General features: G+C 45.2%; 1 protein-coding gene across 1 annotated transcript in view; it reads right to left on the bottom strand.

Annotated features, from left to right (window-relative positions):
• Positions 1 to 1,494: 1,494 nt before the first annotated feature.
• Positions 1,495 to 24,725, bottom strand: part of LOC137304529 (sterile alpha motif domain-containing protein 1-like) — a 69,896-nt gene continuing 46,665 nt past the window's right edge. The window contains exons 5-8 of the mRNA XM_067973165.1: positions 21,534 to 21,683; positions 8,117 to 8,210; positions 6,755 to 6,866; positions 1,495 to 4,932 (exon numbers count right to left, since the gene is read on the bottom strand). Coding sequence (XP_067829266.1) covers positions 4,783 to 4,932; positions 6,755 to 6,866; positions 8,117 to 8,210; positions 21,534 to 21,683 — 506 coding nt within the window. The 3' untranslated portion in view covers positions 1,495 to 4,782. The remainder of the gene's footprint in view (positions 4,933 to 6,754; positions 6,867 to 8,116; positions 8,211 to 21,533; positions 21,684 to 24,725) is intronic.

Genomic DNA, 24,725 nt, shown 5'->3' with positions numbered 1-24,725 from the left:
TGCAAGTGATATCAAAAGCAACAGCAAAGGTTTTTGTAAATGTATTAAGAGAACGAGAATGGTTAAGCGTTTGTGGGACCATTAAAGACAGGTGCAGGTGAGACTATAATGGAGAATTAGGAAATGGCCGACTTGTTAAATCAGTACTTTGCATCCGTTTTCACAATGGTACTAGGTAACCACTAAATAAGTCACTTATGGTCTTAATATAAGCAAAAAAAAGTAATGGAGAAAATAACGGGACTTAAGATAGGCAATTCTCCAGGACCTGATGATTTCCACCCCAGGGTATTAAAATAGGTGAGGAAATTGCAGATATATTAGTCATAATTTTCCAAAGCTCTCTAGATTCAGGCTTAGAAAATTGCAAATGCCACTTCATTAAAAGAGTGAGAAGCCCAGATAACATCAGTTGTGGGTAAGGTACTGGAATATGTCATCAAGGGCACAGTGACTGAACACTTGGAGAAGTATGAGCTGATCAAAGAGATTCAGAATGGATTTGTGAAGGGGAGGTCATATCTAACCAATCAAATCGAATTCTTTGAGGTCACTGGCATGCCTTGGGGGGGGGGGGGGGGCGGAAGAGGGGAAGATCAGGGGGGAGGGACATCCGGGGAACATAAGATCAGGAGGGTGAATCAGAAGTGGTGGGCAAGCCGCCCGGGTAAGTTAAAAATCTTTCTAATCCCTTCATCTGTCACAGGTAAAGTGCCTTAAGTACCTCAATGAGGTACATTTGGCTCTTTAACTGTCACTGGCCGGACTTCCATTTTTGGGTCGCCCGTGCACACACAGGTGGGTCCCTGGGAAACTCAGAAGTCAGCGGGTTGGAGCCAGCTTCCGAACCTGAACGAGATTTGCGCGATTTTTGGAGCCCCCCACCCCCCCCTGGCATTTGCCTCCTAAATTCACTCCCGTTAACTTTAACATCGCTTGCAAGGAGGCGAAGGCTCTTTGATAATCATCCAAAACTCTCGGCAAAAGTCCCATTTACCCATCACTCCTGTGCTCGCGGACCTACTTGGCTACATCCAGCAACACCTTGATTTAAAAAAAATCTCATCCTTGTTTTCAAATCCATCCATGGCCTCGCTCCTCCCTATCTCTGTAACCTTCTCCAGCCCTACAACCCTGAGATCTCTGCACTCCTCCAATTCTGTCCTCTTGCGCATCCCCGATTTTCATCAATTCACCATTGGTAGCCGTGCCATTGGCGGCCCTAAGCTCTGGAATTCCCTCCCCAAACCTCTCCGCCTCTCTCTCCTCCTTTAAGACGCTCCTTAAAATCTACCTCTTTGACCAAGCTTTTGGTCACCTGTCCTAATATCTCCTCATGTGGCTTAGTGTCAAATATTGTTTGATAATTGCTCCTGTAAAGCGCCTTGGGACATTGTACTACATTAAAGGCGCTATATAAATGCAAGTTGTTGTTGTGACAAAAGGAACATACTAAGACCCACTGACAAATTCGATGACAAGCCAACAAAAATCTTTTTGAATCAACAAGTTTATTAGACGCGTTTCATTTTAATATTGTTACTTATTGCTTAACAGCATCTCATTTAGCAAGAATAAGCTCTAAAACCCACCCTTCCCATTTTGTGCATTCCATTCAAAACACATGGCTTTTAGTTACTCCTTTATTATAAAATCACACAATTCAAGCACACAAAGATTCCGTAAAGCGCATTGACAGCTGCTGTTTGCACCAGGATACCAGGGCTCCATGTCTCAGTTTCAGGCTGGAATACCATCCCATTAAAAGGGAGCCGATTGTCCCAACAGGCACCGCACCATCCCTATACATGCGGTACACGGCATTGCGCACTGCGTGGCAGTCCACTGCATGGGCTTGCATCTTGCTGCCAGTCTGCAGCACTCTGCTCAACAAAACTCAGCGCAAAATGGCACACCCATCTCAGCAGCTGTAACAGAGCCCTGCAACCATAAAAACTTCAAGTAGGACGACGGACTGAGGGAGACAATTCTGGGAACAGCACGGCCCACGTGGAGTGCAAAAGGAAGGCTGCTCATTCTTCAACCACAAAAGAGACAAGGATGGGATGCACAGGAGCAGTGGCAGCAAACCCGCAGAGAGAACTTTTAATTTTCATTCCCATTAGTTTCTCGCCCCTTTCAGCTATTCCTAACACATGTGCGAGATTTTTCAGATTAGCCTTGGTTTTATTTCCGTCCTGGGTCCCTAGCTTTGGGCCAGGCTGCCCTCGTCGGCAGTTACGTGACCACACATGCAACTATTTCCTTCTGGTGGGGGAAGTCCAGAACAAAGGGTGGGGGGGGGGGGGGGGGGGGCTAACCTTACACTTAGAGCTAGGTCGTTCAGGGGTGATATCAGGAAGCACTTCTTCACACAAAGAGTAGTGGAAATCTGGAACTCTTCCTCCACCACCCCGAAAAAAGTTGTTGAGGCTGGAGGTCAACTGAAAATTTCAAAACTGAGATCGATAAATTTTTGTTAGGCAAAGGTATTAAGGGTTACAGAACCAAGGCGGGTAGATGGAGTTAAGATACAGATCAGCCATGATCTAATTTAATGGCGGAACAGGCTCAAGGGGCTGAATGGCCTCCTCCTGTTCCTATGTCAGTCCGGGTACACACTAGGTGTCAGCTGAATCATATGGCCAAATAAACCCACCAACAAATAGCCTCCTAAGTTGGCCACAAGTTGTGTTTGGTCTGTTCCGTCTTCACTTGTTGCACAATGGCTCGAGCTGCATCTGCTTTGCACCGCTGTAGTTTAAGATGCCAAGTGGCGTCTTCCTAATATCGGTAACCCATGTCAGGTTGCTTCCCGTTTTCATTCCAACTTACCAATTACTTCTGCAGATTGAATTGCAAGGCTTCTTGTGGTATTTGCACCACAGATCGGGACCCGGTTTTTATTTCTTTAAAGAAGTGCTTCTCAAATGAGTCAGATGATGAATGGTAGTCAGCTAAATCTAACATGACAAAGTACCCTGTAATCCTCAGCTTTCACCACTGCTAACCAGCAAAGGCACCTTCTGGTTTAGTCATTTTCAAACCAATTCCTCAGTTGTGCAAATGAACCAATACGGCAGGTAACAGAGTTATCAAGCTAGTCCCAACTGGGTTGCAAATGGAAACTGAACTGTAAGCTGAATCTTGTGGAAAAACTGATGGGGAACCAGTGGAAGGTCAAAGGAAAAAATGTTTAACTCACAAGTTTACAAAACAGAGAGGCTAAAAAAAAAGTGCCATACTTTCAACTGAGTGTCTGAACACACGGAGGGAGCTGCGTGCGAACAAAGCCAATTTTGCAGTTAAGTTTTGCTACGGTATATTTTAAAATTTAAAAATGCCCCAAAAAATTGACAACGTAATCCCTAAAAATAAGAAATTGGTTAAATCTGTCACCTCCACTGAGCAACACTGCATTCAAACTCCACCCATTTGACAACCCAAGAGCTTGGTTATATATACTAATCAATGTCCCGTGGGAGAGTCGAGACCAAGTGTAGTTTCAGGCAAAGTGGGGTTCGAGTCTGGGGGATAATTGCACGGATATAATTCAGTCCCCATTTTAAAAGGCGTACGTTCTGTCCTTATTTTGATATTTCACTTAGAAATTGCTATGCCCATATTTATAATGGCAACTACCTATGTAAACTTGTCACATTGTAATTACATCCGCCTATGAGTGGTGGCGCTGCAGCACAGGAGGGTGCCGTTACAGCACGATAAGTTTACATAGTCAGGATTCCATATAAGTATGGACATAGGAATTTATAATGGAAAAGGTGTCAGGAAGTGCATGTAGAGGCAAGATTTTTAATATACATATTTTTAAAATTCTGCAAATTAATTCACAAACACACAAAGTCCTGCACGTGTGAGCAAGCAGTCATAATCCCAGCTCATAGGATTTCAATTTAAGGCTTTCATTGCATTTTGGACTATACAGGTAACACCTAACATAATAAAACCTTTACAACATACAGGACACACTCCCAGCATCAGTAACAGCTGTGGAGCATGAAGTGAGACTCCAGAGTGACTAACTTAAGAGGGTGTAAAGATCAGAAGACAGAGCACGTAGATAACATTTGTAACAATCCCACTGCACCATACCCTAAGGGCCCGACGACAAGATTTTGTGTTCAGCTTGAAGGGGGTTCCCTTTACTGGGGAGCTACAATCGGACTGTCAGCTGCCATCTGAAGATGCTCACCCTGTTCGGTATTTATTGCTTCATCTGTGCCCATTTCTTTTGGGCTTTTTTTGCTTTGCATTTTCCAACCTTCAATGTGCGCGGGATAAACCCGCACAGTTTCTCTAAGTGTGCACCATGTTGCTTTTAGTGCACTTGTGTGTCAAACAGTACGGGGGCCAGGTCTTGCAGAGAGCCTCCCTTCTATGTTTGAACAGCATTTCACCCAGTTGCAGGACAGTGCACCCACATCAGCCAGTCAGGAGGGTGATCCCTTTCCGTCAGCGAGAAGACGAGATCCCGTAGCGAGCCGAGCACTGGAAACTCAGCTAATTCATGGAAATGGGAGAATTCCAGTACAGTTTGGGTCAGATGGTGATAGAAAGGCTTCAACGCTTTCCAAACCCTACTTTATACAAACCCAGCACTTTTTCTTAAATAAACTTCTTATTCCTGGTGGCTTTCCTCCTTTCACTTTAAATAGAATGAATTTAATTTGGGAATATATTAAAGTGAGGCTGCAGCAGAGTGCGTGCAGATGGAAGCTGGGTGTAGAGGGCAGATAATCTGCTACCAATGGCAGGTGTCGATCAGCATGAGGGTGCCTCATTGTTAAAATGATGTAACTGCAGCACCTTGATATGATATTCGTATATCTTTAGTGCAGGGCCCAGTTTAATTGCCAGTCCCGTCAAAACATCGTTCCTCTTCATTAAGAGCAGGGACTTGCCATCAATCTCCTGGAGTAAGAAAGATTAAAATTTGACCATTAAAGACAACAATATTATTTCACTGGAATTAGGTGCCCGCCCTGCCCCAGACCTGGAGTACATTCCGATCAGACCAAGTGAAAAGGAATGGAGTCCAAGTGGTAGCTACAGCTCAAACTGGGCCACCTCTGTGCACACAAGGGGTATCAGACCCTCACCACTTACCTCCAGGGGGCATCAGACCCTCTGAGTGGGGAGATACATACTCATCGCTGGGGGTACCAGACCCCTCTGATTTGGGAAGCCTGCACTCACCACCAGTATCTCAAACCCCTCTGAATGGGACTCTGGCTCTCTGTCACCAGCAGGTTAATGACAACGTTTTTGGACCCTCCCAGCAGCCTCGGTGCAGCTGCCACATTGAGCAGCACAGGGAGTGCTCACTGCACAGGCACCAAACGACAGGAGTGTTTGAAAAGGGCCGCGACAAAAAGTTGGTTTTCCACATTCGTTCATTCATGTAAATATTCACAGAACAGCTAACGTCAGCACAGCTTACAAAAGGTTATTAAAAAAACATTGTAATACAGTGGGACACAACAAAGGAATTGATTAGCCCTTGTTATGTGTGCGTATCTACACAAGGAAAGCAGCTGAAGACCCCACCCCTGTACTTCACCTACAGCTGCTCCATGTAACCTGCACTGACAACAAAGCCGAAACTGGGAAGGATCCCTGTGTGACAGATGAGATGATCTTTATTCCTCACTCAGGACGGTGACCTCCTGCACAGCAGACATAGCCCACACCATGGAACACCTGAGCTCCAGCTGTCAGTGGTCTATAGCTGTTGGGTTTCGTGCCACTGACTCTCCATCCCTTCTGTTACCTCCAGACTCGTCTATTCCAATGCTCTCCTGGCCGGCCTCTCATCTTCCACCCTCTGTAAACTTCAGCTCATCCAAAACTCTGCTGCCCGTATCCTAATTCATACCAAGTCCTGTTCACCCATCCCCCCCTGTGCTCGCTGACTTACATTGGCTCCCAGTCTGGCAACGCCTCAATTTAATAATTCTCATTCAAATCCCTCCACGGCCTCGCCCCTCCCTATCTCTCTAACCTCCTCCAGCCCTACAACCCTCCGAGATCTCTGCGCTCCTCCAATTCTGGCCTCTTGTGCATCCCCAATTTTCATCGTTCCATCATTGGCGGCCGTCCCTTCAGCCACCTAAGCTCTGGAATTCCTTCCCTAAACCTCTCCGCCTCTCTCTCCTCCTTTAAGACACTCCTTAAAACCTACCTCTTTGACCAGGTTTTTGGTCATCTGTCCTAATATCTCCTTATGTGGCTTGGTGTCAAATTTTGTCTGATAACGTTCCTGTTGAACGCCATGGGACATTTTACTATATTAAAGGCGCTATATAAATGAAAGTTGTTGTTGCTTTCACTGACTGCCTAAACTCGGGCACACTTTTAGTTGGTTATGAGCTGGTTGTTTTACTTTTTCTTTGTAAAAGGGGCACTGGTCAGAAACAGACGATTATTTTGCGGCAAATGCCACTTATTCATTCAAAAAAAATAGAACACTCCACATGGTGGAATCTGCCCAGCGAGAGCAGTCAGGACTGAAAGCCTAGTGGAGTTGTTTTCCGGGCTCAAGGTGCTGACAGCTAGTGGCCACTCAGAGTGGGCTTCGCTTTATACGGTTAAACTTATTTTAAAAGCACATTTTAAGCCCGCCCTTTAATATTTTGGAGCACTCATTCAGAAAACAGAAACAATGGCCTGTTTCTAAAATCCTAATCATGCCTTTTGTGCAGGAATCCAACCTCTAGAAAGGGTCCACACCCACCTGATCCTCGAAAGCACCAGCCTGCTCTGGGAATCCCGCCTCTTTAAAATAATTCACCACATCAGCGATGCTCCATTCTGTTGGGTCTACAGACTTCTCATTCTCTTCCAGGCTGTTAACAGAAACGTAATTAATACCTTTAATCCCTGAATTTTCTCCCCGTTCCCCCTCAGCCTGCTGAGCGATACTGGGCTACAGGTCCATCGGTCACTGGCAGCCCAGTGCTTCTCAGCCAATTGCAGGAGGTAAAGGTGCGGTAAAGATAGAGTGGAAAACATCGATAAGATGAATGAGACAGATTGATTATAACCATCGCAGCTGTCTATGATTCTGGCCCTCCTCCCAGAACAGGAAGAAAGATTCTTGGCTCAGAGTCAGGCACCAGATGTTTAGTCACAGTAGCCTCAGTCTGGCTCACCATCAAGTCCCAGATGTTCAGTCACAGTCTCCGCCTGGCTCAGGGTCGGATGCCAGATGCTTAGTCACAGTCTCACTCTGGCTCATCATCACGTCCCAGATGTTCAGTCACAGTCTCCGCCTGGCTCAGGGTCAGGCACCAGATGTTCAGTCACAGTCTCCGCCTGGCTCAGGGTTGGGCCCCAGAGTGGGGGGCGTCAGTCAGTGTCTCCCCCGGCTCAGAGTCAGGCCCCAGCTGGTCAGTCACAACCACCTCTAACTCGAAGTGAATAGCTCTTTTGCTGTCCGTAAGCCTTCTAGGAAAGGCGTTCAGGGAACGGGCATCTTCATGGGTCAGTGTACAGACAACACGGAAACCATAACAACATGATAATCACAGAAGAAAAACTGGAACAGAGAGAACCAGTAGAAGCACAGTCAGTTATAAATAGTATAATATTAATTTAAATTAAAGCTAGTGGATGTCTCATGGTGCTGCGCACGGTAAGCCATTTTACGATAGGAGCGTTATATGCAATGCAGTGTATTATTCTGCTGCTAAGGTGCAGTTATGTTTAGTGTGGCATGTCCCTTTAAGGCCATTTGAAATGGTTAATTGGTGTTGGTGTGGGAAGTTTGACAGCTGCTTGTAAATTCCTGGCTCCAGATCAGAAGAAACCTACATGAAATAACTGTCTTTCACTTTTTTTTAATATACCTTTAATCCATCGAAAGTATGATGAGCTCAAAACCTTTATGTGGATTACAATTATTGCTGGAGATATCTGCTGTGGTCACTATACTTTTCTTGATACATCTGCTGTTGAGTTTACAATGAAACAGAATGGGAAGGCAGAGCAAAATATGCGATGTACAGGAAAATATTCTGATCAGAATATAGGGGGCACTGGGATGGGCAGCATCAATGGAATTGGGCACCCTGAATTATCCGAGTGAGTTACTTACAGGTGTCTGTCTGTGGGACCATTCTCTTCAGGGACCATGTCTACTGGAGATGCCGATGGTGTAAGCAGGCACGAAGTTCCACCAGCCTCAGGAACTGTCCAGCAAGAGTAAAATACAAATATCAGACACTACAGTTACTGTAACAGGCAGCTAGTAAAACAGAATAACTTACAACTCATTGTAACAAACTTATTGTAACAAGTCACTAATCAAAAACTTCGGAATTACTGCCACACTGGCAGAAAGGGGAGAAGCTGGGGTTGTTCGCCTTAGAGCAGAGAAGGTTAAGGGGAGATTTAATAGAGATGATCAAAATTATGAGGGGTTTTGACAAAGAAAATAATGAGAAGCTGTTTCCACTGGCAGGAGGGTCGGTAACCAGAGGACACAGATTTAAGGTAATTAGCAAAAGAACCAGAGGTGAGATGAGGTGAAATGTTTTTACGCAGCGAGTTGTTATGATCTGGAATGTACTGCCTGAAAGGGTGGTGGAAGCCAATGAATTACTTTTTGAAGTGTAGTCGCTGTTGTAATGTAGAAAAAGCGGCAACCAATTTGCTCACAGCAAACAGCAAAGTGATAATGACCAGATAATCTCGTTTAGTGATGTTGGTTGAGGGATAAATGTTGGAAAACTCCCCTCCTTTCTTCGAAATAGTGTCATGGGATCTTTTACATCCATCTGAGAGGGCAGATGGGGCCTAAGTTTAATGTCTCATCTGAAAGACGGCACCTCCGACAGTGCAGCACTCCCTTAGCACTGCACTGAAGCCTCAGCCTAGATTATGTGCTCAAGTCTCTGGAGTGGGACTTGAACCCATCTTCTGACACAGAGGCGAGAGAGCTACCCACTGAGCCATGGCTGACACTATTTGTAAATACCAACATGTGTAGGGTGCCAGGGTGCAGATAGACCTGCATGTGCCAGGCTCCAAACAGCAAGTTCTCAATCTCAGCCACAGTCCAAGGGAGGCAGTGACAGCAAAATACCAAAGTCGAATCAGAAAGAGGAAGCAAATCACACTGGGTGGCTCCTACACATCTATCAACAGCAGGTTACCTACAGGCATCAGCTGCGCCTGGGAGGTCACCTAGCTCAGGCAGAGAATGCTATGTTGTGATGGGGAAGGACGACAGGGGCAGGCACACATGGCAAGGCAATAAATAAAAACATGCACATATCGAAAAACCCAAATTCAAACTGCTTCACTGCACAAATAATCGAGTCATATTTTTGAAATCTATAGTGCAGCTTAGAAGCTTTGTGGTGTGAAATCAAATGGTATTGCACACCACATCCTTTAGAAAAATGAACTGCTTTTGACTGAATATTGCTTCCCCGATCTCCACTAACAGGCTCCCAAACACTAGTGAAATAAACATGTCACTTTCTGCAGTACTCTGAATGACAGGTCAATTGGACCGCGTCCAAAACTAGCAATAATCTGCAATAAAGCTGTGATCGTTAATTGTATGTGAACCTCCAGCTCCAACACTGCAGAAGCAGGAAATAAAAGCAAAGATCAAACAGCATGATGAATTCAGAGACTTCTAATAATAGCAGGTGACCCTCCTTGCCTGAGGAGGTTTGGTGTGCAGCTGTGTATATATCACATTCAATTACCATCAAGTACTGGCACCGGGTAAGCTACCACAGCTGAACAGAAAGGGACATAAGGAGGTTAACTACAGAACACACAGCAACAATGTGCCTTTATATAGCGCCTTTAACGTAGCAAAACGTCCCAAGGCACTTCACAGGAACATTATTAAAAAAAATTTGACAGCGAGCCACATAAGGAGATATTAGGACAGGTGACCAAAAGCTCGGTCAAAAAGGTAGGTTTTAAGGAGCGTCATAAAGGAGGAGGGAGAGGTAGAGAGGCGGAGAGGTTTAGGGAGGGAATTCCAGAGCTTAGAACCTAGGCAGCTGAAGGTACGGCCGCCAATGGCGGGAAGATGAAAATCAGGGACGCGCAAGAGGCCAGAATTGGAGGAAAGCAGAGATCTCGGAGGGTTGTAGGGCCAGAGGAGGTTACAGAGATAGGGAGGGATGAGGCCATGGAGGGATTTGAACACAAGGATGAGAATTTTAAAATCGAGGTGTCCACTCCACCCCCCCCCCCCACCACCCCCCACCCAGCCTCCATATTGATTTGGTGTCAGGGATAACAGCTGTAAGTGTAGTGAATCAGCAAGTTAATCCAGTGGGCAACAGGCTGGCCTCCTACATCAGGGGCATCTACTGTAGCCTGCCACTGCGTGATGCAGTCTAGGCAAGGTCACCCAATACCAACGTGGACAGCTCCCCGATAGGTCTTTGCGCAGCCCCATCCATGGGAAAGACCAGTCACATGCTAACCACATATGGGTTGAACAATAGGTAAAGAGTCACCTATCCCACGTTCCTGCCCATCTGGATGGCTGAAAATCTTGCCATGGCTGGATTGCACATGGACTACTACCAGTAACAGGTGGGTCAGCCAAGGCACCATGGATCTAACAGCATAGTCTACTCTGGCTGGCACCATTGGCTGCCTGTTTGATTGTGGTCCCAAATTTGAAGGGCGAGTTGAACCCTGTAAATACTGATTAGATCTGGGAGATCTAGAGTAAGGTCTCCAGCCCTGGGTGATCATGTTCAGACTCTATGCCACCGTGGACTGGTCCAGCATGGACTCGGTATCTTTTTCCTTACGGAATTAGATTTGCAGGAAGTCCCTCAACCCTGGTTGGTCAGGTTCAATGAGCTAAGCAGGGCAGGGGGGGGGGGGTCTGAGAAAATGCCTAAATGTAGAGATAATGGTGGAAGTACTCTTGTGAGCTTGTGATTAGAGCAGTTTGCAGAGTCAAACCCTCCAAGTCATCAGCCCTAGCCAATGAGAAGGCCGATGAGCAGAACTGGCATCAGTTATCTCTGTGTTTCGAAGTCATAGTCATCTGCACATCTCCCAGTGGTTAGAGAGTGAGAAAGGAACAAACGCCTAAAGTAACTGGGGAGAAAAGGAGCTGCAATAATGTCAACGTGAGGAATGTATACTGTGTTGACCGCTTCAGAGTTCACTCTATTACAGGGAAGAAAGAAAAACAGAAAGAACAAAGTTGCAATTATATGGCCCCTTTCACGGCCTCAGGGCGTCCCAAAGTGCTTTACAGCTACTGAGCTACTTTTTTTGTAGCGTAGTCACTGTTGTAATGTAGGAAACGCAGCAACCAATTTGCGCCCAGCACCGGGAAAAACTTCTCTGCCCTTCTTTGAAATTCTTACTTCAAACCATGGGACCTTTCACGTCCACCTGAGGGGGCAGACAGGGCCTCGGTTTAACGTCTCATCCGAAAAATGGTATCTCCGACGGTGCAGTGCCCCCCCCGAGTACTGCACTGAAGTGTCAGCCCAGATTATGTGCTCAAGTCTCTGAAGTGGGATTGAACCCAGAACCTGGATGCTCTCAGTCCTACTCCACTGGCAATGTGCCACCCAAGCTACATGCCACCAAAGGAGACTGACACGCTCAAGTTTAAGCAAAGAACACAAGAAACAATCAAAAGGGACATCTTTGAGAACAATGAGCTCAGTTACTCATATTGGAAGTATTTAGTTAACCATTCACACTCCCCTGCACTAGCCAGTTCCACTGAAATTGCTCTTGCCTTCTGCTTCCTCTTGGAAGATTCATAGAATTCACAGCACAGAAGGAGGCCATTCGGCCCATTGTGCCTCTGCAGGCTCTTTGAAAGAGCTATCCAATTAGTCCCACTCCCCTGCAAATTTTTCCTTTTCAAGTATTTATCCAATTCCCTTTTGAAAGTTATTATTAATCTGCTTCCACCACCATTTCAGGCAGTGAATTCCAGATCATTACAATTCGCTGCATAAAAAAAAAATCTCCTCATCTCGCCCCTGGTTCTTTTGCCAAATACCGGAAATCTGTGTCCTCTGGTTACCGACCCTTCTGCCACTGGAAACAATTTCTCTTTATTTACTTTATCCAAACCCTTCATGATTTTGAACAACTCTATTAAATATCCTCTTAACCTTCTCTGCTCTAAGGAGAACAACCGCAGCTTCTCCAGTCTCTCCACATAACTGAAGAGCCTCATCCCTGGTACTATTCTAGAAAATCTCCTCTGCACCCTCTCAAAGGCCTTCACATCCTTCCTAAAGTGCGGTGCCCAAGAATTGGACACAATACTCCAGTTGGGGCCTAACCAGTGATTTATAAAGGTTTACCATAACTTCCTTGTTTTTGTACTCTATGCCTCTGTTTATAAATTGTAAACAATTTTACAACACCAAGTTATAGTCCAGCAATTTTATTTTAAATTCACAAGCTTTCGGAGGCTTCCTCCTTCGTCAGGTGAACGTTCACCTGAGGAAGGAGGTAGCCTCCGAAAGCTTGTGAATTTAAAATAAAATTGCTGGACTATAACTTGGTGTTGTAAAATTGTTTACAATTGTCAACCCCAGTCCATCACCGGCATCTCCACAACTCTGTTTATAAAGCCAAGGATCCTGTATGCTTTTTTAACTACTTTATCGACTTGTCCTGTCACCGTCAAAAATTTGTGTACATACACTCCCAGGTCTCTCTGTTCCTGCACCTCCTTTAAAACTGTACCATTTAGTTTATATTGCCTCTCCTCAGTCTTCCTACTAAAATGCATCACTTCAATGGGCACCTTATAGTGCTGGGAGAAGCTCCGTTGGATGTTGATCAACAAGCAGTGGTGAGAGTAGCTGGTACTGAACCGGCGCTCTGGGCGACAATGGTCAAAATGACTGCTGTATCCAAGCTAACACCGTGAGACCCATTGGGCATTTGACATCAGTTGGTTGCTTTTCTGAACAATTTGTGCTTGATATGCTCTTCCAATTCCAAGACACTGACTATGGTAATGCTACCCTTGTTGAAAATCCAAGACGAGTTTGAAGAGAAGTATTCCAAGCAGCAGTCACAAACAGAGACAATAAATGTGCACTGATATCGCTTAAAGCTGGCCGTCTAAATAGCCTTTGGTTCAACTTCCGTCCAATTTGGAAGAATCATGGAACTGAATGGAACCAACCCCAAGAAATGAACTAATGAAAATATGAACACGGTAGATGTCAGAATATTCCTACGAGGCAAAACATAAACTGAAGTATCAGGAGCACAATGTGGTCTTTATATGGAGCGGGAGTGGGAAATGTCACATGGGCATCTCACCGAACATCATAATGCCAAACATCTCAAAGGGATGCTGTCCCTTCCTTTGTCTCTAACAGCACCATGCTTGGAGGAACAAAGACTGAATTGTAACACCAACACTTAACTTGTATTTCGGCTGGACTACAGTCTCCATAAGCAGACTAAGTCTCTTATGAACTGAAAGTTGCATCTTCATTCTCTGCCAGGTATGTTTTGCGTAGCCAAACTGTCATACCGTCCTGAGGTCATGAAAGGTGCTATATAAATGCAAGTCTGTCTTTTCGGCCCCTGGACTGGAGTGAGTTGGGTTCTGACCAGGGCTGATTCTTTCCACAATACACTTATCTCCCAACAGCTGTGTGGCCGCATAATAAACCAATTTGTGGTCAACCGTTAACTTCAGCTGCAGTAGAGTACTGGCAGTGCACTCATCATATTTGGCAGGGGCAGAGAGAAAGTAAGATGCAGGGCCTTTTTATATTGCTGCTTGGAGTTTTTTTTTGGGGTGGGGGTAACCTAAGAGCACCATTCACCCAGGTTTTTCTTGCAAGTTACAACTCCTTGAACCAGTGCCAAAGTGTGTGTACCAAGAGGCCTGCGTGCGCAGTATAGCTATAGCATATTGGCCCGTGCGTGCAAGATGTAACTGTGTCATGACCTCATCGACCAGGTACATCCTAAAGTTGCCACCATTCTGGTTGGCGTTCTCTGGTACCCGCGCATGGAAATCACCGCTGTCACCTAGTAACTTTTTATTTGCTAGATTTAAAGTAGCGCGCCTTTCTACTGTAATCTTACAGTTTAATTGCATTATGAGACTGGTGTGTGCATGATGTCACGACCTGAGCAGCGGCAAACCTAAAGTTAATGAGGATTGAGTTGCCACTAGTGCAGTACTTCTGCTGCCCACAGTTGGACTGCTAGCAGATGCTTTGCAGAAAATGGTCTTCCTTGCTGCTGGTCAACAACAACTTGCATTTATATAGTGCCTTTAGTAGTAAAATATCCCAAGGTGCTTCACAGGAGCATAATCAGACTAAAACTGACTCCGAGCCAAAGGAGGAGGTATTAGGACAGGTGACCAAATGCTTTGTCAAAGAGGTAGGTTTTAAGGAGGGTCTTAAAAGGAGATGGAGAGGTTTAGGGAGGGAATTCCAGAGCTTAGGGCCTAGACGACCGAAGGCACGGCCGCCAATGGTGGGACGAAGGAAGTGGCGGATAAGTTGAGGAATGCAGAGCTCTCGGAGGGTTGTAGGGTTGGATGAGGTTACAGAGATAGGGAGGGGTGAGGCCATGGAGGGATTTGAATACGAGATTGAGAATTTTAAAATGGAGGCGTTCATGGACTGGGACCCAATGTAGGCCAGTGATCTAAAAAAAACTAATGAGAAAAGCCTGGTGGTATTTAAATTACCAGTACCTCACCCAGAATCGTTGTTTACTAAAGAAACCTTTCGGGAAGAGGAAGGTTGTTTAAGACTTGTTTTCATTACATTCAGCTTGTTCAGTGGGCTGAACCGATTTGACTCTTTGAGAGTCAAAGTTGCCACCATTCTGGTTGGCGTTCTCTGGTACCCGCACATGGAAATCACCGCTGTCACCTAGTAACTTCTTTTTTGCTAGATTTAAAGTAGCGCGCCTTTCTACTGTAATCTTACAGTTTAATTGCATTCCGAGACCTGTGTGTGCATGATGTCATGACCTGAGCTTCAGAAGAAGCAGCATGGAGTTCCAACAGAACGTACACCACCTTCTCCAGAGCTCAGCTCCAGATGTTAACGAGGAGAGCAGAGGCTGAGGCTGTGGTATATCTGTGATTGCCATGCTACTCGATGGAGAGTTTAGTTAAAGATGCATTGCTAGAGGACCAGGTGACTGAACAGGGCCGATTGTTGGATGGTCACCCCAGCTTCTTTCAGAGCCCTGCCTGAAAAGCAACAGAGACTTGGTGCTCATGTGATGCCTGCTGAAAAGGCTTTAGAGTCCAACTCTGTTGGATGACAGGCTTTGGTTATGGCTGGCTGTTGTTGATTTCACTCTGTTATAAACACGCAGGGCACTTTATTCCCAACCACCCTGTACAAGGCAGTTTTTAAACTGTCCAGAAATATTTTGCCATCATCTTGAGCCCAATTCCCTGCCTGGTCTCTGCTAGTAAGAGATTAAAGTGCAGAACCTGCAGTAGCATATTTTAATTTGTCACAGCTTGTTTATATTTCTAGCTACAAATCCCACTCCAGAGACTTGAGCACGTAATCCAGGCTGACACTCCGCGTAGTATTGAGGGACTGCTGCACTGTCGGAGGTGCCGTCTTTTGGATGAGAGGTTAAACCAAGGCTCCGCCTGACCTCAGGTCCCATGGCACTTTTTGAAGAATGGCCAATATTTATCCCTCAACCAACAACACCAAAACAGATTACCTGGTCATCATCTCACTGTTGTTTGTGGGACCTTGCTGTGCGTAAATTGGCTGCCGTGTTTCCTACATTACAACACTGATTACACTTCAAAAGTACTTCATTGTCTGTAAAGTGCTTTGAGATATTCTGAGGTTGTGAAAGGCGCTATATAAATGCAAATCTTTCTTTTGTGAAAAGATCACAGAAATCTTGTGGAGAAAATTGCTCACAGTTATAAGTCAAAAGCAAAATACTGGAGATGCTAGAGATCTGAAATAAAAACAGAAAATGTTTTCTGTTGGCAAAACATTTTCTGTTTTTATCACAGTTATAAGTCCTGACCTCCGAAACACACTTACTTGTAGTTGATAAAACTCTGCTGCCCGTATCCTAACTCGCAGCAAGTCCCGTTCACCCATCACCCCTGTGCTCGCTGACCTACATTGGCCCCTGGTACGGCAACTGGCCGTGCCTTCAGCTGCCTAGGCCCTCAGTTCTGGAATTCCCTCGCTAAACCTCTCCGCATCTCTACCTCTCCCTCCTCCTTTAAGACGCTCCTTAAAACCTACCTCTTTGGCCAAGCTTTTGGTCACCTGTACTAATATCTCCTTATGTGGCTCAGTATCAAATTTTGTCTGATAACGCTCCTGTGAAGTGCCTTGGGACATTTTAATATATCAAAGACGCTATATAAATGCAAGTTGTTGTTGTAAAAAAAGTTAGGACTTGTAAAAGATGCTGAAATCTGTAGGTCCGTATTATTTATAGACTGAAAAGATTATAGGCGTTGCCTTCACTTTTATTGGTAGCATTTTGTTTCTGCACATAGAATCCAATTATTAAACTTTGGAAAAAGTTTATGTGAAGCACAGAGTGACCAGGGCACACCCTGCAGTTGTCTTTATAGCAACAACTCCACAATAAGCAAAATGCACCAATCATAATTCTCCCTCTCTAAATTCCCATGGAAACCAGCCATGGTTTGAACGCAGAACAAATCTCACTGAAATGTGAATGTTATTCTGCCTGGTACCACTCATTGATAGCTATTAAAAATATGATCTGTGACTAAAGGAGCAAAAGGGACACAGAAAAGCTGTTTGTGTCCTACAAAATAAAATGCTTTTTAATTCTTCTTCCCCCATTTTCTCCCCTCCTTGTCTTCGGAAGACATTCAGCCCTTACCACGGCCGCTGGCTGTCCTCCAGTACCTTGACCAGGTAACCAGCCATTCTTCATGTGCGAGTTTAGGTGTTGAATGTTGCCAGCCTAGTCATCTGTGGGAAATCTGATAGTGCTTACATTGTGCACTCCAGCAGGGGCTGGGAACACTGGCTGGTTCTCCTGGACTCAGAAACTGAGGCTGACTGCCACACACCTCACCGCTGTCCCAGGCTAACACCATACAGCTCACGGATCGAACCCAGAATCTTCACTGCTCGCTACCATCATCGTCTGAACTGAGTTTGGTTATTGTACAGGACTTGCAGACCTCTCATATCATTGCTGACAGTAAGTCTGAATACAGGGGCATTATGCACAATCGCTGGGAATTTCCTTTGGTGGGGGAAGTTCTCCCGATTGGCGACCATAACTTTGGTGGGAACCCCACTTACGCGATGTGTCTGGGATTTATGGTGGCCGAGCGAGAGAGCCCCCAAGAAATTTCCCAGTGAGTGTATTATTCTGCTGCTAAGGTGGAATCATTTCAGGTGATTAAGGTAGCGAGTAGCTGAAGTATACAAACTGGGAAGATTCCAGGTTCGATCCACGGATTGTACGGCATTACCAGAGCAGCAGGAATGCATTACAATCGGCTCACACCACAAACTCCGTATCCTTGACACTGATTCCATCCCTCTCCTCGGCCACTCTCTCAGGTTGAACCAGACTGTTCACAATCCTAATCAACCTCATGCTCAGCTTCTGACCCCATGTCCTCTCGTTCACAAAGACCCGTCTACTTCCAGCTCTGTACCACTGCCCACCTCCATCCCTACCTCAGCCTATCTGCCACTGAAACCCGCATCCATTCCTTTGTCACCTCTCTAGCGTCGACTATTCCAACGCTCTCTTGGCCAGCCTCCCAACTTCCACCCTCCATAAACTTGAGCTCATCAAAAACTCTGCTGCCCGTATCCTAACTCGCACCAAGTCCCGCTCACCCATCATCCCTGTGCTCGCTGACCTACATTGGCTCCCTGACCAACACCTCCATTTTAAAATTCTCTTCCTTTTTTCAAATCCCTCCTTGGCCTTGCCCCTCCTTTTCTCTGTGACTTCCTCCAGCCCTACAAACCTCCGAAATCTCTGCGCTCCTCCAATTTTGGTCTCTTGCGCATCCCCGATTTCCGTATCTCCACCATTGGCGGCCTTGCCTTCAGCTGCCTAGGCTCTAAGCTCTGGAATTCCCTCCTCCGCCCTCTGTAAACTTCAACTCATCCAAAACTCAACTGCCTATATCCTATCCCATGCCAAGTCCCGCTCACCCATCACCCCTGTCCCCTCTGACCTACCTTGGCTCTCAGTCCCCCAAAGACTCAAATTTAAAATTCTCCTCCTTGTGTTTAAATCCCTTTAGTTCCCTCTCCCCACTTTGGCTCGGTGTCCATTTTTGTATACGCCTTTATGAAGAGCTCTGGGATGTTTTGCTAAGTTAAAGGTGCAATATAAGGGCAAGTTGAATTGTATTAGTCTGGTCTGCCATTTGGAAGGACATAAGTTTTGAGGAATGGAACCGTTCCCATTTCAAGCTCTCCCAGGTCAAGTATAGCACAGTCCACCGCAGGGTAAAACTCACTCTACTACAGCCAACAGAGAGGGGAGATTTTTGTCCCACCAGTCTAGGCTGGATTTGAAACCAGGTTCTAGAGGTGAAAAGCCCATGCCTAACCCACTGTGCGAACCAGCTCCCCCTGACCTGTCTCTTTAAGGTCAAAAGCCTCATTGCTGTAAATATACACAGCCTGAGGTCAAACAGTCCAATTGCAATTTGGTGAGGGAAGTTTTAAGATTGCTAGGTGCTTGTAAATTCCAGGTAAGAAAAAAGTAAGCATCAAAGTATCAGCCTTGGCTCAGTGGCTAGCACACTCGTGTCTGAGTCAGAAGGTTGTGGGTTCAAGTCCCACTCCAGAGACTTCACTGCAGTAACGAGGGAGTGCTGCACTATCGGAGGTGTAATCTTTTGGATCAGACTTTATACTGACACTCTTTCAGTTGGATGTAAAAGATCCTATGGTACAATTTGAAGAGTAGGCAAGCTTCCCAGGCGTCCTGGCCAACACACATCCCTCAATCAACAACACGAGAAAAAAATGGTCATTCTTTGCTGTTTGTGCGTCCTTGATCTGCACAAATTGGCTGCCGTGTTTGCCTACAAAGCAATGGTGACTACACATCAAAAGTAATTCATCAGCTGTAAAGCACTTTGGAACATCCTGGGAATGTGAAGGGCACTGTATCAATGCAAGTTTGTTCAAAACGACTGCCGTTCGTTCTTAATCCATTTTACTGTAAGAAGTGTGATATGACTGCTGGAGAAAAACACTGTTTGGCCGAATGGCCTATTTCTGTGCTGTAATATTCTACGATAGCAAAATACTTATCTTGCGATGGCTTTTTGATTCAGTATACTTTCTTTTCTCTAAATAAATCTGGCCATGTTGTTTAACCTTACATTGTGGTCCAGCCAGCGGAGGTAACAGGCAAATGCGCTGGCAGTCCACGTATTCTCCAGTAAGAGATATTTCACGGTTTGGGTTAATTGTTCAGTTTGGCTACGCAAAACAGCAAGGTCCCACGAACAACAATGAGATAAATGACCAGATAATCTGTTTTTTAGTGATGTTAGTTGAGGGATAAATATTGGCCAGGACACCGGGGAGAACTACCCTGCTCTTCTTCGAAATAGTGCAATGAGATCTTTTATATCCACCCAAGAGGGAAGACGGGGCCTCGGTTTAACGTCTTATCCGAAGTCCTAAACTGTACATTGGCACTGGTAAAAGCATCCAATCAGCAACATGCATCAATCCTGAGACACTAACCTGCACAGCTACTCTAGTTGATAACCAAAGACAAGATGCAAAGTAAGCTGCAAATTCTTATGCCAAATAGAGTATCTCAAAAGTGGAATTTACTTTAATAAAAACAGAATATGCTGGAAGTTAGGCAGCATCTGTGGAGAAAGATACAGTGTTAACGTTTCAGGTCGATGACACTTATTTGTCTCAAGAACAGTGCATGAAGTGAAGATGAAAGAAAGTTGGATGCTCCTGCTGCCTGCGCGTGAAACCTGGTGAGATCCACTGTTATATAAATGCGGTTATTTGGATATTTGATTACTTAGCATTTGTCCAATGCTATGAATGCAGTGATTGTAAAGTTCATCCAAATGCCTGACTTCAAAAGAATTAAGGCATTAAATCCAGTTTTCTGAAACAGTACTGCATTATTTGCTGAATCTGATGCTAGATCACCATTGGCGGCCGTGCCTTCAGCAGCCTAGGCCCTAAGCTCTAGAATTCCCTCCCTAAACCTCTCCACCTCTCTCTCCTCCTTTAAAACCTACCTCTTTGACCAAACTTTTGGTCACCTGTCCTAATATCTCCTAATGTGGCTCGGTGTCAAGTTCTGTTTGATAATCGCTCCTGTGAAGCACCTTGGGACGTTTTTACGATGTTAAAGGCGCTATATAAATGCACGTCGTTGTTGTTGTAGATCAGCCAGAAGGCTCACTTTTAACTTTCTGCTCAAGGAAGAAGGGACTTGCATTTACATAGTTCCTTATCACAGCCTCAGGATTTCTCACAGCATTTTGCATCCTACAAATTACTTTCGAAGTGCGGTCACTGCTGCTTTGTGGTCAAATGTGGCAGCCAGTTGCAGACAGCAAGGTCCCACAAACAGCAAGTGAGATGAATGACCAATGCCGGCGGTGCTTGAGGGAAGAATATTGGCCAGGCCACCAGGACAACTCAGTGTTCTTTTTGAATAGTGCCAATGGAAATTTGACATCCACCCAAACAGACACATTAGGCTCAGTTTAATGGCACATCCAAAAGATAGCACCACAGGTAACGTAGCACTCCCTCAGCGCTGTACTGAAGTGTCAACCTAGATTGTGTGCTCTCTCATGTTGTTGCTTATAGTAAATCAGAGGATATTCTGTTTTATAGTGACAGGAAAATTGTGCTTTGCATGGCATAATGCATTATTCTACTGCTAAGGTAAAACTTGTATAATCTAGCCTTTCTCTTCAAGGCCACAAATAGCTGTAAACAGGCATATCTCGATGTTAATAACCGCCATTCTAAAACAAACATGAAAGTGTAGTGTCATACTGCGATATCACTTCTAATCCAGTGATCAGACGATTGAAAGTAGGAACATTGTTAATCCTCGACTCAAGCAACTCTGCAAGGGCGGATTACTGAGAACGTATTTGTGGATTAATTTCAGGATATGCTATCAAACCCAAAACTGTAACAAGGAACAATTTATTCATGCAGCGCAGTGGGAAAATTAGTTTTGCTCTAAAGTCTGGAGTTAACACTTCAGGATAACTTCATGGAACTTTTGCCTCTCATACCAATAAACTCCAGATTCAATCTAAAGTATAAAAAAATTGAACATGTGATCTGTAGGACAAGACAAGTTTTGATGGTGTATAATGGAAAACAATAGGCATGTTGCTCATAATTTTCCATTATGAACTGTTGGTGGGCAAAGTCCATCACTACCAGTGCGAACTCATCAACCTTAAGTAATAGATACACAAAAAGACTTGCTAATTTGCTATCAGGATGGAGTTTTATAACCTAACTTACCTGTGTCTCTGGGGTCAGTGCTCAACCCTGCTGCTGTCTCTGCCTCTTCACGTTTTGGGCTTGGATTGGCTGAAGGGAGCTGGCCTAGCAGCATAGTGTCCAAGGGGTCGTCTGCGTTTCTGGGGTTACAGTCTTTGGACAGCCAAGTATCTGCACAGAAAAATACATCACACATCAGTCAACATGTTCATGAAATTCAGAGATCTAGCTCCCAAGAAGCAACCCTGGCCCACCCCCGTTAAATCAGTGACCCCGGCCCGCCCCCGTTAAATCAGTGACCCCGGCCCGCCCCCGTTAAATCAGTGACCCCGGCCCGCCCCCGTTAAATCAGTGACCCCGGCCCGCCCCCGTTAAATCAGTGACCCCGGCCCGCCCCCGTTAAATCAGTGACCCCGGCCCGCCCCCGTTAAATCAGTGACCCCGGCCCGCCCCCGTTAAATCAGTGACCCCGGCCCGCCCCCGTTAAATCAGTGACCCCGGCCCGCCCCCGTTAAATCAGTGACCCCGGCCCGCCCCCGTTAAATCAGTGACCCCGGCCCGCCCCCGTTAAATCAGTGACCCCGGCCCGCCCCCGTTAAATCAGTGACCCCGGCCCACAGTGGCCATGTTGGTGAATGGTAATCTTTAAAAATAGGAATCGTGTGGTAAACCTGATTTAAATCTAAAACACATTTTCACTCATAAGTCCCAGCCTGGGAAAGTTTAGATTAGCAACTGGCAGGTCACATTGAAAAAAAATTCCCAAACCCACAATGAACAATGAGAAGGCGCAAAAAAGATTTATGAAAGGGTTTGATAAGAAGATGTTTCCGCATGTGAGGAGTCCAAAACTAGGGGTCATAAATATAAGATAGTCACCAATAAATCCAATAAGGAATTCAGGAGAAACTTCTTTACCCAGAGAGTGGTGAGAATGTGGAACTTGCTACCACAAGGAGTAGTTGAGGCGAATAACATAGATGCATTTAAGGGGAGACTAGATAAACACACGAGGGAGAAAGGGATAGAAGGGTATGCTGATAGGATGAGATGAAGTAGGGTGAGAGGAGACTCATATGGAGCATAAACACCAGCATAGACCAGTCAGGCTGAATGGCCTGTTGTAAATTCCATGTAATTCTTAAGCAACAAAAAAGCACAATATAAAAGGGCACCAGTCACTATAAGAACAATTAGATGTGGCTATGCCCCTATGTACTTCATTGGCTGTAAAGCGCTTTGGAATGTCCTGAGGTCATGAAAGGTGCTATATAAATTCAAGTCTTTCTTTTTTCTATTAAGTCTTATCATGCAAAGTTGCAGCTTCTGAACTGTAACACTCGTCAATCTCTTTTTGTCCATTTTCTTGTTTTTTCATCCCCGACAACTTCACCTCCCTAATTCCTTCTGCTACCAGAAACACGAGGTAACTAGTGTGGTATTGGTAAGACGCAAAACGGGAACTGTTAAAAAAAAAAGCATCACGCCCCACCATCGTGAACAGAAAAAACAAGCAGCTGTCACAGGTACGTTCGGAACATAAGAAAAATGGATTAGACGCAGGAGACCAGTCACAGGAAAGAAAAGAGGAGAACATGGTGGGTGTTTACACTTACATTTTATAATGCACCTTCAAAACTGAAAATACAACAGAGGGAAAAAGAATTGAAGATGGGGGATGAAGAGAGGTAGAGAGTTCAGCCTGGAAAAGTCAGAAAATGGGAGTCAAGATTAGGAATGAGCTGTAAAATAAAATCCAGGGTCACCAGTCTACATAGAGAAAGCTACTGGTCCCGATTCTTGGTGCTTGAAGGATGATTGAGTTATGGAATGGAACACTTTTTCAACTTTTGTCATCTAATATTAACATCAAACACTCCCAGGGCAGGTATAGCTAAGATCCCCAAACTGCAAGCTATGAGCCAGGGCAATCTGACCCTTAAGGCCCAGGCTATTCAGTCCTGATTATTAGTATTTACATTTCTCACTCACTAGTTTGTCCTGTTTGCATTTTGTGGGGCTGGAGAACTGAGTTCAGTTCTGGGCACTGCACCTCAGGAAGGATATATTAGCATTGAAGGGGGTGCAACACAGATTCACCAGCATGATGCCGGGGCTAAAAGGGTTAAATTATGAGGTCAGGTTGCATAAACATGGGTTGTATTCCCTTGAGTTTAGAAGATTGAAGGGTGATCTAATCAAGGTGTTTAAGTTGATGAAAGGAATTGTTAAAAGTAGGTACAGAAAAACTATTTCCTTTGGTGGGGAATCCAGAACAAGGGGGCACAATTTTAAAATTAGAGTCAGGCCATTTAGGAATGAAATCAGGAAACATTTTTTCACACAATGGGCAGTGGAAATCTGGAATTCTCTCCCCCAAAAGGCTGTGGATGCTGGGGGTCAATTGAGATTTTCTAGACTGAAATCAATAGATTTTTGTTGGAGCAAAGACAGGCAAATGGAGTTGAGATACAGATCAGCCATGATCTGATTCAATGGTGGAACAGCTTCGAGGGGCTGAATGGCCTCCTCCTGTTGCTATGGAGGTTTGGAAAGGGCTGTTCTCAACAATGCTGCCTCATTGGTGGATAAATCCTAAACAAGAACAGCAAGATCTGTTAGTATCAGCAGCTCAAAATCTATGGAAGTCCCTGAGTAAATGTATTCAAACTTTGTACATAGCCTCCCTATCTACATTGTATGCCCCCAAGAAAGATTTGCACTTATATAGCACCTTTCACGACCTCAGAACATCCCAAAGTGCTTTATAGCCAATGGAGTACATACTGAAGTGCAGTCACTGTTGTAATGTAGGAAACGCAGCAACCAATTTGCGCACAGCAAAATCCCACAAACAGCAATGTGTTAATGGCAAGGTAATCTGTTTTAGTGATGCTGGTTGAGGGATAAATACTGGCCAGGATACCGGGGAGAACTCCCCAGCTCTGCTTCAAAATAGTGCCATGGGATCTTTTACGTCCACCCGAGAGGGCAGACGGGGTCTCAGTTTAATGTCTCATCCGACAGAAGGCATTTCCGACAGTGCAGCACTCCCTCCCTGGTGTGTCAGCCTAGATTTTGTGCTCAAGCCCCTGGAGTGGGGCTTGAACCCTCGACGTTCTGACCCAGAAGCAAGAATGCTGCCTACGGAGCCACGCCTGACCTATATAATCCATGAAATCAAAAGCTTGGACACCCATGAGGTATGGCACG

This window comes from Heptranchias perlo, chromosome 37 (genome assembly GCF_035084215.1).
Source record: "Heptranchias perlo isolate sHepPer1 chromosome 37, sHepPer1.hap1, whole genome shotgun sequence".
Lineage (NCBI taxonomy): Eukaryota > Metazoa > Chordata > Chondrichthyes > Hexanchiformes > Hexanchidae > Heptranchias > Heptranchias perlo.
This window is presented reverse-complemented; position numbering and strand designations above follow the sequence as displayed.